This window comes from Canis lupus, chromosome 25 (assembly GCF_048164855.1).
Source record: "Canis lupus baileyi chromosome 25, mCanLup2.hap1, whole genome shotgun sequence".
NCBI classification, from domain to species: Eukaryota; Metazoa; Chordata; class Mammalia; order Carnivora; family Canidae; genus Canis; species Canis lupus.
Genome location: NC_132862.1, coordinates 43,238,123 through 43,253,991, shown reverse-complemented (window position 1 = coordinate 43,253,991; position 15,869 = coordinate 43,238,123). Strand labels below are relative to the sequence as shown.

The window sequence follows — 15,869 nt, the reverse complement described above, 5'->3', positions numbered from 1 at the left end:
TAATACCTATAATTTAAAATTCTTATTAATATAAAACAGCTGTTTATAATAAAAAATTTAACCAACCTATTGGAATATCAAGTTGAATGAAATAGCCTACCTCACACCAATTCTCCAGAGGCAACTACTATTAGTGGTTTGGTTATCATTTTTGCGATTTTTTCCCCTATATTTAAGTGGTCATTTACAAAAAATGACATATTTGTTTTCTGAAACAAAAGCATGCCCATTCTGTAAATACTGTTCTCTAACATGCTATTTTCATATAATTTATCAAGGGCATCAATATCCTAATGATGAACATTTAAGCTGATTGTTTTTTTGCTACTTAATGCTGCAACCAGTAGCTTTTTACATATATCCCGGTCTATACAACTAATTAGTTACTGCTGGTAAAAAAGATAAGCTATTTGTTTATATGTGTGGGTATATATTAAAACAGATTTAATTGACATATAATGATTCAATATATGCACATATTGTGAAATGATCACCACAGTAAATCTAGTTAACATCCATTACGACACAGTTAAAATTTTTTTCTTGCAATAACATTTAAGATCTACTCTCTTAGTAACTTTCAAATACACAATACTATAGCAACTGTAGTCACTATGCTATATACTGCATCCCTAGGACTTATTTATTTTTGTTTTATATATATATTGAACCTGGCCACCTTCATGAACATCCTAGATTTTGTTAGATGACAATCTGCAAATAATAGTTTTGCTCTCCTGATATTTTTATTTTTTTAAATATTTGTTTATTCATGAGAGATACAGAGAGAGAGAGGCAGAGACATAGGCAGAAGGAGAAGCAGACTCCCTGCAGGGAGCCTGAAGTGGGACTTGATCCCAGGACCCTAGGTTCACAACCTGAACCAAAGCATATGCTCAACCACTGAGCCAACCAGGTGCCTCTCTCCTGTTATTTCTTACTTTGTTCTTATTGTATCAATTAAAATTACCTCCTCCAAAATGCTGGAACACAATGGTAGTCATGTTTGTTTTATTCTTCTTTCTGATAATGTATTCTTTTTTTAACTTAAATCAGGAGCAGATGGCTACTGAATTATGTAATATGTCTTTTCAGCAACTAAGACATATCATATATATCCAAATTTAAGGCAACTCTGAATATAAAATAATTTTCCATATTTCCACTGAGAAAGAACCATAAAAAATCCAGAAAATCTTTTTGGTCAACTTGAATATATTTTGACTTTAAGGAATTTACACACCTAAATAAGATGGCACATTACATAAATATATTAATTTAGAAATATTGTTCTGCCTCTCCTTCAAACTCTTCCCACATAATAAACCAGTCTCCTTTACTGGAGCTATACTATGAAGGCTCTAGTTTTCTGGAACATAGCAAATACTTTCTCTGTAAGTTGTGTCTTGAGGTAGAATCTGCAGTAACAAGCATCTTGAGTAATATTAGGACAGTTGTTGGGGAGCCTGAATGGTTCAGTTGGTTAAGTGTCCAACACTTAATTTCAGCTCAAGTCATGATCTCAGGGTCATGGGATCAAGCCCCACAGTGGGATCTGCACTCAGCAGGGAGTCTCCTTGAGATTCTCTCTTTCTCAAATAAATCTTAAAAAAAATTAGGACAGCTGGGGTTTTTGTGGTTTTGTCTTAACAGGTTTATATTTGTGTGATCTTTGTATTAACTCCTTACAGTGATCTTTAAACAAATTGTTTACAATGACATACAGAACCTGGATAGTTAAGTCGTTTTCCTAAGAATAAGGACCAAATCTATGTTTAACTTCCTATCTTTTATTTTAAAAGCAACTCGGTCAGATATGCTCTATAAACATTTCCAACTACATATACTACTTTAAGATCCTTATAGGCACATGTGTTTTCACCAGTTCTGTTTTATTCCATTAACATCTTTTTGGTTATTTCAAAATAAAGGAAGTGAAAGTCTGTAATATGGAAATATTATAAAGGTTTAAGTTTATGTTGATTTCCTTCTTTACTGAGGGAAAGAGGAAAATTTGAGGAAAAAATCCCTACCTTATATATGGGCATATGATTACCTCTCACTCACCCTTAGTAATGCAGAACTATGCTTACATCTAGATTTGCCCTCAACCAGCTCTTCTATGAACCTATACATTCATTTATTTGTATTCTAGCTAAACTGAACTACAGGTGTTTCTGTCTCACGTTTTCCTACCTTTGTGCTTTTACTTTTGCTTACACTGCCCTCCACTTTCCTTTTGGCCTAGAATATTCTTTATTCTTACATCTGAGTCTAACTCAGATTCCAGTCCAAATGCTCTTTCATAAAGCCTTCCTGATATTCCCTGCCCCCGCCCCCCCACTTGAAGGTGATGTTAATTTCTCTCCTTTCATGGCATAATTGGCATGTAGTTAACTGGTGAGTTGTGGAGTAAGACAACTGGATTTAAATTCTGTTTCTACCTCTTCTAAGTTGTGTAAGCTTGGATAAGTTACTTAGGTTTTCCAGATCTCATCTCAGCCTTCCCACCTGTACAATGAAAATGACAGTATACATACAGGGTTCATATAAGAATTAAATAAAAATACAGGTAAAGTGCTTTGCACATTGTATGAAATCTTAATTTATTATGCTTATTTGTTTTGTAGGAGTTGACAGATATGTTTAGATTATTTAGAATCCTTTGAAAGTAGTCCTATCTGGTCCACCTTGATAGACCCTCAGTGCCTACCTAGCACATAGTCCTTGGGAACATGAACTCAATTATGAAAAAAATCTGTTTAATTGGTGTGTGTGTGTGTGTGTGTGTGTGAGAGAGAGAGAGAGAGAGAGAGAGAGAGAGAGAGCGAGCTGTCAAGAAACAAGTTTTTAGACATATACCAGCACTTTGTGCTTAACATATGAATGAGAAGCACATATACCAATTATACCTTAAGAGTATTTAGGGAAAAGTGGCACCTCTGGGTAGGCCAGGAGAATATGGTGATCTTTTTGTGCACAATCCTACTGGCTAACACTCAGTGCTTCAGCCAAACAAGTATTGTGTGTAGCAACTTGAAATCATGTTTTTTTATTAACTTGCCTCATGAAACCAGTTCAAATAGCCTATATGGACTATGTACTATCTGTTGGACAAGGAATGGTGCTTGATGAAAAAAAATGTTCATGAGCCTCAGTTGAACAGAAAGTGAAATACCTGAAGATTCTACATGGTCCTACGAAGAAATTAAGTAAGCTGGGTTATGGCCTATATGGCGTATGGCAAAGAACTACTAAGTTTTCTAGTAGAAGGAAGGTATTTTTGGTACATTAAGATACAGCATACCACTAGAAGGGACTCTTGATAAAAACATGAAAAAAGCAATCCCTTATTGGTTACATTCCAGAAACCCATGAAATAAAGTAAATTTTAGCTAAAGTACATTTCTTTCCTCATTCTAGTAAAACCAGAGATACGGTTTCCTAAGATGGGGTTGGAAACTGATAGTATGTAAAGTGAAACTCACATCTAAAAAACTTCACCCATATAGTAAAGAGGGCTCAAAACCTTTTAAAAAAAAAATACATGAAACCGCAGATCCCTGGGTGACTCAGTGGTTTAGTGCCTGCCTTCAGACCAGGGCATGATCCCGAAGTCCCGGGATTGAGTCCCACATCAGGCTCCCTGCATGGAGCCTGCTTCTCCCTCTGTGTCTCTGCCTTCCCCCCCTCCCCCATGTCTCTCATGAAAAAATAAATAAAATCTTAAAAAAAAAAAATACATGAAACCCCAGTAGCTGAAGCCAATAAATGCAGCTTCTTAAGCACATCTGCAGAATCAGAAGTCCCTGATATAGAACCTTAATATAGGAAAAAAAAACCCTCAATATTCTAGAAATGTTGAATTCTGACTTGTAATTTTTAGTTCTCTTCATTTACTGGCTATGTAACCCTGAAAAGGTTAAGTATTCTAGACTATATACACGTACATAAACTGAGGGCTCCGTTTTATGATTCTACGTAACTTAAATACCACTCTATATTTAAAGCAATTCACAAAATAAAACTATCTTAAAAAAAGCATCACTGACACATAAATTTTTTAGTATGACAATAGCCATATTTTAGCTACATTTTTTTCCCCAGGAGAGTCAACTACCTGATTCTTTTAACCTGACATTTATCGAATTGCCCTCCTTTACCCCCACATATTTTTCTTATCGATGACCTGAATGGTTTCACTATCTTCATTTGCTCATAAATGCCCACATATAAGATATATGAAAAATTCCTTTGGAAAAGGAAAAACAGTGCACACACTTAAATTTGCTCAGTTTATTGGTGTTGGCCTCTGTCCAAAGACACAGGAGAGTGGTATCCATTATAGTCCTTCTGTCCTCAAATATCTTTATGTACTTTTTAATTTGTACTTTTTGGCAAAAATATGACTACTCAAATTTATAATTATATACAGATTCTGCTGCTTTTCTGAAAGAAAGGACAGAAGCAAGACAAAGCAAATTCTGTGACAGGGCTGTTGGTCACCAAATAAATGTACATATGAACAAACTAATTTTGAACAAGGAACATCTAATCTTAAACTAGTATCAAATGATTGTATGAACATGCTGGACTAGAAGAAGAACATTTGTAATAAGAACTAAAAGTTTTGTTTAAAAAATTAATAGGAACAGAAACCAATTTATGATTTGGTGGTTGGAAAACACATGTCATAGGGAACTATCAATGAAATAGTTCATCAGAAAGTTTTTAGGACATATGTAGTGTCACATATAAATTTTATTGAAACAGTTAATAAATATTTGATAGTGCCAAAAAACCCACTTATTCCTATGCAAATAATTGCTATTAACTAATATCAGTAAATGAACTACAGATATTTAATTTTAGAATTAGTAGTTTTGCTATTGAATACATCAACACTGTACTAATAATCTTTTTAGCTCCTTGAACATTGGGGGCTTAAACTCCTCAAATCAAAAGTTTAAAAAAAAAAAAAAAAGTTTAAAAAAACGTTTAAGGGGCAGCCTGGGTGGCTCAGTGGTTTAGCGCTGCCTTCAGCCCAAGGCCTGATCCTGGAGACCCAGGATCGAGTCCCACGTCAGGCTCCCTGCATGGAGCCTGCTTCTCCCTCTGCCTGTGTCTCTCTGCCTCTCTCTCTCTCTTTCTCTGTGTCTCTCATGAATAAATAAAATCTTAAACAAACAAACAACAAAAAAAAAGTTTAAGAAGTTCCTAAAATAGCTGTTCAGTTTCTTTTAGCATAAAATCTGATATCCCACTCCACAAATTAGAAATAATTAAGTTGTTTAGCATTATTAGAGTTAAATACAATGAAGGCAATGGCAAAATGCTCATAAAATAAGTCACATTATAAAAACGAAACTGACATTCTTTGTATTGTTAAATTATGTGTAGAATCATCTATTTTAGAAGGCAGATGAATAATGTTATAAGTTAACAATGATTCTTTTGAATTTCAACATTATGTTTAACTTTAATAGTTTAAAAATACATTAAAAGACTTTCTAGAATGTTACTAAACACAAGAAATGTTATGCCTCTTGATTTTTCTTTCAAAAACATAGCAAGCCTATTTATATCAGGAATCTAATTCATGAAAAGATGTTAAATGGTGTTTGGCTACTGTTAATCCATAAAATGTAGCAATGAGTTGTTCTCACCTGCTGAGAATGTTGTATGGGGAGGGAAGATGGAATCCCTGTTAAGCTACTTGAGGATGGCTGACCCTGGCTTTGCCCCTGTGCGTGATGGAAAGAAGTGAATACAACAAATTAGCAAAGCCCCAGATAAGTATATAGAAAGGTCAGGCTTTTGTAATAAATATTTAAACTCCTGCAAGTTTGCCTAAGCAAAATAAAACATTAGTTTGATTGTATGGGAGAGATCACTGAGGTATCTTTTGTAAGAAAAGGTTGGAGGATTATATCACAGAACATATCCTGATTCCATGCAAAAACCACTCATGGTTAAAACTACTACTGCTATGCTCTGGCTATAATTTTAGCTATTCAAAATACTAAGATTCATAATAAAATTCTTACTGAAAATATAATAATCAGGAAAATAGTACAATTACTGATGTGAAAAACTCCTATATCTGAACAATTAAAGACAAAAGGGTATTTGATAGTGCTAATTTGGTTCCTTTTGTTGCTACTTCTAGTGCCATGGTGACTTTTACCAAAAATGTAAAAAAGTCTGTTATCATCACTGACCTAGAGCAACAGTTGTCAAAACTAGAAGTGAATTTGCCCTCCCAGGGATCATTTAGTTGTCACAACTGGGGGAAGCGGCTGCTACAGGCATCTAGTGATTAGAAGCCAAGGATGCTGCTAAACATCCTACAATGCAAAGAACCATGACCCACAACAAAGAATATGTCCAACCTAAAACATCAATAGTGATGAATTTGAGAAACCTTGACCTAGAAGTCACCTAAGTTAAGATAAATGAGAAGGTGAAAAATGAATACAAGATTTTATACAGTAAGTTAAGGAAATGAAAATGCCCACTTTTGGTGTTCCATTTCAGTTTCTTTGAAGCTTACTTGGATTTGATACCACATTCTGCTCCATCTTAACCTTGTTTAAAGAATAAAAATTTACATAGTATGCATTCTTCGGGCAGTATGTCTATAAATTAACCACCTGATATTTTACTTTGAAAAGCTTAAAGAATGGCTGGCAGTGCAGTAAGATTTATAGTATAGGCTAACAACTAGTACATTAATGTGAGTACACTGCATGCCCATGAAGCATAATTTTCAAGTTTCTGGATCTTTTTGCTTCTTAGAACTATTCTAAATAACTGATACTTTATGTATACTTTTGGAGTTGTTTACGCCCCTGAGGGAAAAACATAGGAAACAAGTATTAAGAACATGTGATACTTTATAAGAATGGAATATTAAGAAGATCCAAATGATGCCCTGAAAATATAATTGGAAAGTCTCCTATACAGATTTTATGTAAGACTTATACATGGATAAATATGATAAAATATACAGAATATATCAAATAGTTAATACTGACTCCACTTGTTGAATTCTATTATGTCCATTACTTTGTTTTTACTCACAAGGGAGTACATATGCCCATATGTATAAATAAAATTTAATTTGTTGAGGAAAGAACCAAGGCCTGAGATACCTGTTTTTTAGTTTGCAACATATATCACAAATTCTTAAAAAAAAACAACAAAGCAAAAAATCCACCACCCACACTAGATTATAACATTGTTGCTAAAAATTAGAATCAATTTTATGGTTAACATTTGGACATATAATACAAAGTGACTTGTTCAAATGATGCCATTTTAAAATGCATTTTCATTTTTTCCTAAATTCTTAAGATGTTTCCTTTCTCTTTTAAGATTCTTCCACGTTAATGAAAATTTTGGGTATTCTTAATACCCTTTTAAAATTTTTTCCTATTTTCCATTCTTTTCATTTTACAGAAAAAATATTATCCTGTTTTTTAAAAAACTAGTCCTGTTTGTTTCTAGGGAGAAATACTTCACATTAGCATTTATAAATAGTCAATGCTGAGTCAACTTTACATTACAGACATTTACATTTTCACTACAAGTTGAAATTATTCTACATACAGATAGAAGTAACTGATTTTGATGAGGGACTAAAATTCTAGTTTTTGTGTTCTCTTTTTCAAGGATTTGCACATATCATAGGTAAATGAGGCAGCTTCTCTCGTATTTTGTTCTTATATACAAGTAGTTTGTAATCCCCCCAAAGGAGAAACTCTACTAATAAAAGTAAAAATAATCCTTATAAATGTAAAGAAGTGATAGAAAACTTAAATGTAATGATGCATAGTAGGGTAGTTTAAAAGAATTGTGGAAGTTTTCCTATAACCTGTGGATGGAGTGCAGATCCTCCTGAAGAAAATGAGGCAGATAAAACCTGCTGAGATGTGGTTCCTTGGGGGAAACAGAAGAAAAGTGGGGATTCTTGTAACACTGTCTGAGGCAGATGGATAAAGGGTAATGAGACGTCAGAGCCAAATGGTACAGCTGCTCCCCCTGTAGGGGGAGGTGATTGAAAATCACTGGGGTCTGAAGAAGTAATTTGTGAGGAATCACTGGAGTATTCTGGGCTTCCTATTGGCCAGGTCTGTCCGATAGGCTCTACCACAGAAATGGTCAAATCTGGGGCATGGTAATTACGCTGTTCTTCAGTCACAGGCTGTAGGCGGCCGTGTAATCCAACTGATTGAGGAGGTGGTTCTTCCTGATTCAAGTCCACTGCAACCTGCCGATTTCGGTAAACACGCTGAGGTAAAATTCCTCCTCCTTCTCCTGAAGAGGAGCTTGGAGTATGAACATGAAACTCAAATACACAATTGCTTCTGCTCTCATTGTTATGAGTTAACACAGCAGGCGCAGAATGAGGAACAAAGACAGGGTGAAATTTCAAACATGTAGCATCTGTACTGATAGGTGCAGAAATACTAGAGAGGGGAGATCCTGGACTCAATCCAGAACCTAACCTTAGATTTTGAAGGTGTCCTACCAGGAAAGCCTGTCCAGATGGAAATTCAAAGACAGAACTTGAAGTAGGGCCCCCTTGTACTGGCTTCTGTTCAGGTATCTGTTTCATAGGACTTGACGGTACTGGTGAGTTGTATGGAATACCCTCATACTGTTCTGTCACCTGGGCCTGGTAAGCTACATACATTGCTTCCTGAGGAATAAAATAGTGAGCTTCTTCTGGAAGTACCAGTCCAGGTCTATAGTCACTGTGAACTTGAGTTGGTTCAAACATAGGATGGACCTGTATCTCACATGGCTCTCCAGTTATTCTACTGGCTGTAGTGCCCAACATAACTACAGCCTCTGGTGTCCAGTTAGTTGGGCTGCCACCAGGTGGAAGAAGATTTTGGCCAACAGTCCTCAGCAGGGGTTGGAAATGGCGAGTTTGGGCTTCCAAGAAGGAGGTGCTCTTACGTCGCTGGGAAATGGCCACCTTCGGTGGACAGGTGGGAGGTGGTGAAAAAGAAACTGGACGTTCATGAATAGTTGGGAAAAATATCTGTGATTCTGGGTATGTTGGGGTCCCCCCACACGGATGCGCCATGGACTGAGGCTGTATCAACATGAATAAGACAAGTAATTCATACATTCATATGTGAAATTACATTAGACATGCAAAACTGGGTAGCTTTGTGTAACACTATGAAATGGTTACACCAAATTTATAATTAAGAAATAACAATGCTTTTGTTATCATGAAATTATGTGCATAGTAAAAATCCATTAAATACATCCAGGGTCAATAAGTTATTCTGTGGGACTTTTTGCATTAGATAAGAGCTACTTTTCCACAACAATCTTTCTCAAAGGAGATGGAAGAATTTTTTAAGTGTCTGTTCTGTTTTTACCTCCAATAAATATGCTCACTCTTAAGATTTAATATAAATTACATCAGTGGAAAAAGAGTTAAAATAATAAGGGAAGACAACATGACAATCAATATAAGCCCAGCTTTTTAAAAACGTAAGACGCTTCAATTAAAGCTGCAATACAAAGTTTTCCTATACTGTCTTATCCTGTGCTGTATCAGAGGCTCCGTATTATTTTTCTTATCAACTAATATATGCCTTCTAACTAGAAATCAAAAGAGCTATTTTTTGTGGACAGAAAAAAACACTACTGACTGCTGACAGTAATGTCCTTCATCCATCAATCCCAAACTGATGCAGTTAATTTTACTACATGAGACATGTTACAGATGCCACATCACTGAAAGTCCACTTTTCTGATCCTAGTTAAGAGCTGAATAATTTGGTGTTCAAATCAAGTGAAAAGGATAAAATAATAACACTGACTTAACAGCACTTTTTGTTGTGGCAGAGGCAGTTCTAGGCATAAGACTCTAAATTTAGAACCTACCTTGCCAAATGCAATCAGTGTACACCGTAATAATGCACTTTCATGGACTCTTTTTAAAAATAATAGATTGGTCTCATTCTTTCAGTAGGGATGGTCCCCATCAAGTTAATAAAATGGCTCAACTGTTACTTCTTCATAACAGCTAAAAGAGCACCTCTATTTCAAAGCAGAATGCTCCATTTTACTGTTTATTCAAGGAGTATCCCAAAGCCATTATATACTATATGGTTAATAATTATCCTAAGTAAAAATTTGAAGATTTTGGTATCGCTAAACTGGAATGTTAACTATATTCTCTCTCTGGAAAAGCAGCAGCAAGGTCCCACAGTGTTTAACATAACTTTAAAAGACAGATTTTTTATAGATATAAGTGGGGCCAAAGGAAATCTTATGCACTATATGTGTATCTAATGTATTCATTAGGGTCAAGATTCAACCTTATTCAATCTCAGAGAAAAATTTTCACAAGGGAACATGAGGCCTTTTAGTCATCAATACACTTTTTTAAACAGCTAATAAACTAAAACCAACTTTCTCTCTTCAATTACTCTTCACTATGGGGAAAAATGGGACTAATCCAGCTTCATGAATGTCTCTTTAGAATAAAGTGAAGAGAAAATATACTTGGGTTAATTTTTGATAAAGAGAAAATTTGCTTTTGATTAAGCCAATGAATTTAAAAATGAAGTAATACATACTCATTATTAATGTATGAAAATACAAGGATCTGTATAGGTCATTGGGATAGAAGAATATAATAGAAGCTAAATTTTATTGTGTACATATTGTGCCCAGAGCGTTATGAGCATTCTCTCTCTACCTCCTTGCTTTTTTAATTTTCTCCCCTTAAAGTTTTATAACAAAAAGTTTCCTATAGGAAGAACTGGTACCCTAAAAGCATAATATATTACGTAATATATTAATCCTTTTATTTAATTTTTATGAAAATTCTTGATGCCTGGATGTATTCACTGGCAATAAATTTTCATTTGTCAGGAAGTTTATGGTTACATACAGTACTGACAAAGAGGGAAGGCAGGCTGGAGCGTCGGTGCTTGCGCTGACAGGCAGAGTGCATAGGCAGGACACTCTCCAATGCTTTAGAAAGCTTTTCGGCAAAAGTTTCCTCAGGGGCAATCCGAAGGAGGGAAGGAGAAAGAGGTGCAGACAGCACTGGTGGTGGGGTGGAAGGAGCACTGGGAGAGATGCGGGACAGAGAGGGAACAGCAGAAAGATGGGGAACGCAAACTGACATGCTACGGCCACGACGAGGCTAAACAGAAAACAAACACACACATGAAAACACAGTACTGTGAACACAAAATAACCAAATGTACAATGAAAACAGGGCATAGCTGACATAAAGTATTCCATCCTCCCCCAATCCCACAAATTCAATTTTTTTGAGGATAGGTATAATTCCACAAAACAAATCTGGTAGATCATAACTATTCTCTCTATACCATTGGTCAAGTACAGGTTTTTTATAAACTATGAAAATGATCAATTCTCTTCCTAAATATCCTAAAATAACATTAATTGTTATTAATGTATGAATAAGAATGGCCGACTGAGGTAGTATAATAGGGAAAACAATGAACACTGGCTTGCAGTTTTCTGCAAACTTATTAAGATTAAACAAGAATGAATTCTATTAGTTTAATGTACATTATAAGGTGTAGATTTTAAGACTCAATTAGTTTGCAGGAATTCTGGAAACCTCAAAAAAGGTTTCTCAATTCTATTTTAGAAGGCATCAGACTAAAAAAAGTTTGTTGGCTCAGAGTATTTTATTTATTACACTTCCTATCTTTATAAAGGGTAGAAAGTCATTTTCTAGTAGGAAAAGCATTAGATTTGTAGAGTTAATTCATGATATAGACACATTCTGCAGTTTTACTAAAGTAGTCAATGGAAAAACATCTTAAATGTGAATCTCTAAAGAGTAACTAACAATTTTCCAACATATCAGAGATTCAACCTAAGTTTATAAAGTTTGAGGTGTCTTAACATGAAAATTTTAATATAGCTAGAAAGCAGTACACCTAATACTGTAGTAAGGTTGTCTTGAGCAAGTTCGTTACTTACTTTTAGGTATTGTGAACTGTGTTGCTAATTATATTTCCTTTTCCAAAATTGGCTGCAGAGAATGCACTGAGCCAAATTTGTGGCCTACCAGTAGCAAGTACAAGATCATCATACTTAGTTCATTCCTAGTTCTATTTTTCTCCACCCTTGTTTCTTTTTTACCCTAATTTTTTTATTCCATATTGATACATTGTTGTAAGCCATAATAAATTCTTTCTGTGGTAAGAAAGAAACAGAATCATAAAATTTAAAAAAATCCTCAATATTTAGTAACCCTTCATGCTACCTCTACAGAATACTGTCATTAAAAGGCAAGACCGTCAGTAACAGTCTACTTTTAGAGCATCAACCAATACAGCTATGTTTGCGGCTCAAATATTTAAAATCTTCATAAATGATCATTCTGTTTCCTTCTCTCAGTAGAGACACCTAATGTTCATTACCCTGTGATGCAGGAAGCCAAGATATTAAAAATAGTTTTAAAAAATCTAGTTATTATGATCCACAAAAAAATCAATGTAAACAATAGAAATGAACATAAATGCTGACAAAAAATATATATCAGAACAAAGAAACATCTACATAGTCTTTATAAATTCTTCTACCTTACTTAATGATTTTAAAGGTCAGAAAAGTAGACTGTTAAAACAGTGTATTAGTAGTTTATGTTACTGTGGCCATTCATCTTGAGACCTAGCCACTGCAGGACTGATGAATGGACTCTGAAACAATACAAACATCTTTTATTCCAAGTTGTAGGATAAAAGAACAGAGCAAGCAGAAGTATTTTCTTAAAGAGAGAAAGATTTTCATTTAATGCAGAGCAGAAGTTCCATAAAATTCAGATTTAAAAGCTTTCTGCGAAAGAGAAAATATGTCTAAAGATCTCACTAAACAAGTGCTATACAGTGTCCAGTTGTTCTCCAATTCTTCCCTGAGGCAGATGATATCCTTTATTTACCTCTGAAGACTTCACGCAGGGCCAAAAAAAGAAATGAGGTATTACCTGATGATCTATTTAAACATTTTATCTATGAGAAGAGTGGCTAATATAAAACAGGGGCTGTGTCTGTATGTCTATATAAATGCATAAAATATTTCAGGAAATAATCTCCATAAATTGATTCTGAAAATAAATCTGTAATTAAACAATACCAAATAAAGAGAAAAAGCAATGAACATATACTGGGGAAGGAATTTGTGTCCAACACAGACTTTAAGGCAGGAACACGCATAGCAACTGATGGTTAACTAAACACAAGCGCTAAATTAAATGGTCATACAAATAAAGGATTCCTTCACTCTGAAGTATTAACATGCAGCATTCTATAATTGTTTGAACATCTTACCTGTGTTTTATACAGTAAGAAATCTTACAAGAAATGCTCAGTAATACTTTTAGTAAGAAAGCTTTTGAAAACTCTCCTTGTGCCCATCCCCAAATCATTCCTATGTCCAACTTATGCTGCTTTGAACAGTTTCAACTCTAAAATGCTAAAGAGAGCATTATCTTTAATAAATGCAGATTAGTCTAAGTCTTGTACATAGTTTCTTCACATACAAAGTTCAGCTAATTCTCACATGTTAATGTTATGTCCTAACCTGCCTGAACTACTCTCATTGTACTCTGTAAGAAACCTACTCCCTTCAGAAATACACCATTTACGTTTTCTACTTCAGATTCATGCTATTGTTTGGATAGTAGAAAGAATGTGAATTTAACATGTATCTATCGGCTTTTATTATAGGCTTACACTCTCTTATGCAGTTACTTACCACACTTGAGGGTGGATAGACCCCATGGGGCTGAGATTGTGCCTGGACAACAGAAGCTGTATGCCCTGGGAGTGTGCCAGTAGAATGTGCCTGTTCATGCTGGGACCCATATGAAACTGTCTGTTGGCTGCTCACTCGAGATTCTGTGAAGACAGAAGATCCTTGACCACTGTCAACAGTCCCGTCAGCTGAAGAAGAAATAAATTGTGAAAAAACAGAGAAAAATCACAAAAAGGAGGTTTATATTTTCCCATCACAAACCCAGACTTTCTTTTTCTTTGGGGTTAGATCTTCTTTGCAAAGATCTGACCTAAATAAAAAATAAATACTAGTTTTTAATAAGTAGGGGTCTATGCTTAAAAACATGAAGGATCCATATGGGAAAAAAGTTTTGATGTCTTAAAAAAAAACAACTTCATAGCTATCATAGAATTTTATTATCTGAAGAATAAGGAAAATAAAATGGAATGCTGTTAGCTGTAAGTTTGACACACCTTTCAAAGTCTTAACTTTGGGGACCAGTGCATTTTTTGTGTTAAGCAGGTAGTTTAATCAAAAACTAGTAACCTCATTAGTTTCTACTTTATATGTTATTGAGCTTTGCTAAAAAAGCTGAACCTGGCTAATGGGTTCAGTTACAAATAGCTAAGATAAACTTGTTCATTTTTCATTATTAGTTACATTTCATTTTATTTATTTTTTGTAGATGTAAGTTTTAAAAAAGTTTTAATTTAAATTCCAGTTAACATACAGTGTAGTATTAGTTTCATAATTATATTTTATTTTAAAGAATTGTGAAAGTAGAAATCTACAAATTGGAATTTTCAAGATGTTGGAACCTGTAAAATTATTTTACACTCTAATCACATTTTCTTATCTTTTTAGTCTATTAGTGATAGATGGAGGTGATAATCATTTGACACATGGGAAAAGGTAGGGTGGTAATCATTTCAAATTTCTTATATGATTGATTTATGATTCAAACCAAGAGGCCAGTGCAAAATGATGAACAAGAAGTTGAAAAGTCAATTAGGGGTATCCTTAGCATACCTGTGCACATCACAAAATACTTACATAATACAGATATACTAGTTTGTTGGTACTGTAGCTGTTGATGTTGATCTGCCTCAGGTTCTTCAGGTTCTACTTGCGTAGAAACTGAAGCTGAAGTGGTAGAAGCAGTAGGCACGCCAGTGCTGACAGAAGGGATCTGCTTGACTCCTGCCTGGGAAGTACTTGATTGTTGTTCTACCTGCTGTTTGAGACTGCCCTCTTCCTGCTTTCTTTTTTCTTGCTCCTCTCGAACCAACTGCCGCTGTTCTCGTTTTCTCTTAATTAATGATACTCTATCTTTGATGGCTTTTGCCATGGTCTTGTGATCACCTTCACAGACGTACCCAGACTCTACCTACAAGATACAAGAGTGCATTAGGAAGCAGAAGAAAACAAACAGAAAACAAAAAAGGCACCTTTAGGGGAAAAAAAATAAGAAAGGGGAAAGAGAAAGACCTCTCCAAGGACTGGCCTTAACCAAACTGTGAAATTACTTGTCTGCATCATGCATTTCTCCATTTTTTTTGTAGATACTCATGGGGTGGGTGCCATCATCTCTGTAGAAACTCTTAGGGTAGGTGTACCTTCACTTCTTACAACAACAAAACAATGGGGAACCTAAAACCAAAGTTTTTTTTTTTTTAATTTTTCTTACAGATTTTATTTATTCATGAGACATAGAGAGAAAGGGGGTGAGGGGCAGGGACACAGGCAGAGGGAGAAGCAGGCTCCATGCAGGAAGCCCAACGTGGGACTCGATCCCGGGTCTCCAGGATCATGCCCTGGACTGAAGGTGGCGCTACACTGCTGAGCCACCTGGGCTGCCCCCCAAAGTTTTTAAACCAAGTAAGGCTCTTCTACTCTAGTCAATCTATTTTCCCCTTACATGTAACTATTAATGTTAACTTGTGTTGTTTTTACTTCTTTTCCCTAGGCAATAACTTAACCAGATAAAACAATTTTGATAAATACATGAAAGTTAAAAATACACACACACACAGACACAAATCTCTAAAGGTATAAAAAACTAACAATTAAAA

General features: G+C 35.0%; 1 protein-coding gene across 26 annotated transcripts in view; it reads right to left on the bottom strand.

Annotated features, from left to right (window-relative positions):
* Nucleotides 1-15,869, bottom strand: part of WNK1 (WNK lysine deficient protein kinase 1) — a 150,532-nt gene that overhangs the window by 31,414 nt on the left and 103,249 nt on the right. For 20 of the 26 annotated variants that reach the window (XM_072799477.1, XM_072799480.1, XM_072799487.1 and 17 more), the window contains exons 7-9: nt 14,851-15,184; nt 13,777-13,964; nt 5,667-5,744 (exon numbers count right to left, since the gene is read on the bottom strand). In XM_072799477.1, coding sequence (XP_072655578.1) covers nt 5,667-5,744; nt 13,777-13,964; nt 14,851-15,184 — 600 coding nt within the window. Of the gene's footprint in view, nt 1-5,666; nt 5,751-7,876; nt 9,107-13,776; nt 13,965-14,850; nt 15,185-15,869 lie in introns of all 26 variants that reach the window. The other 6 variants (XM_072799484.1, XM_072799499.1, XM_072799503.1 and 3 more) reach the window with 2 other exon arrangements.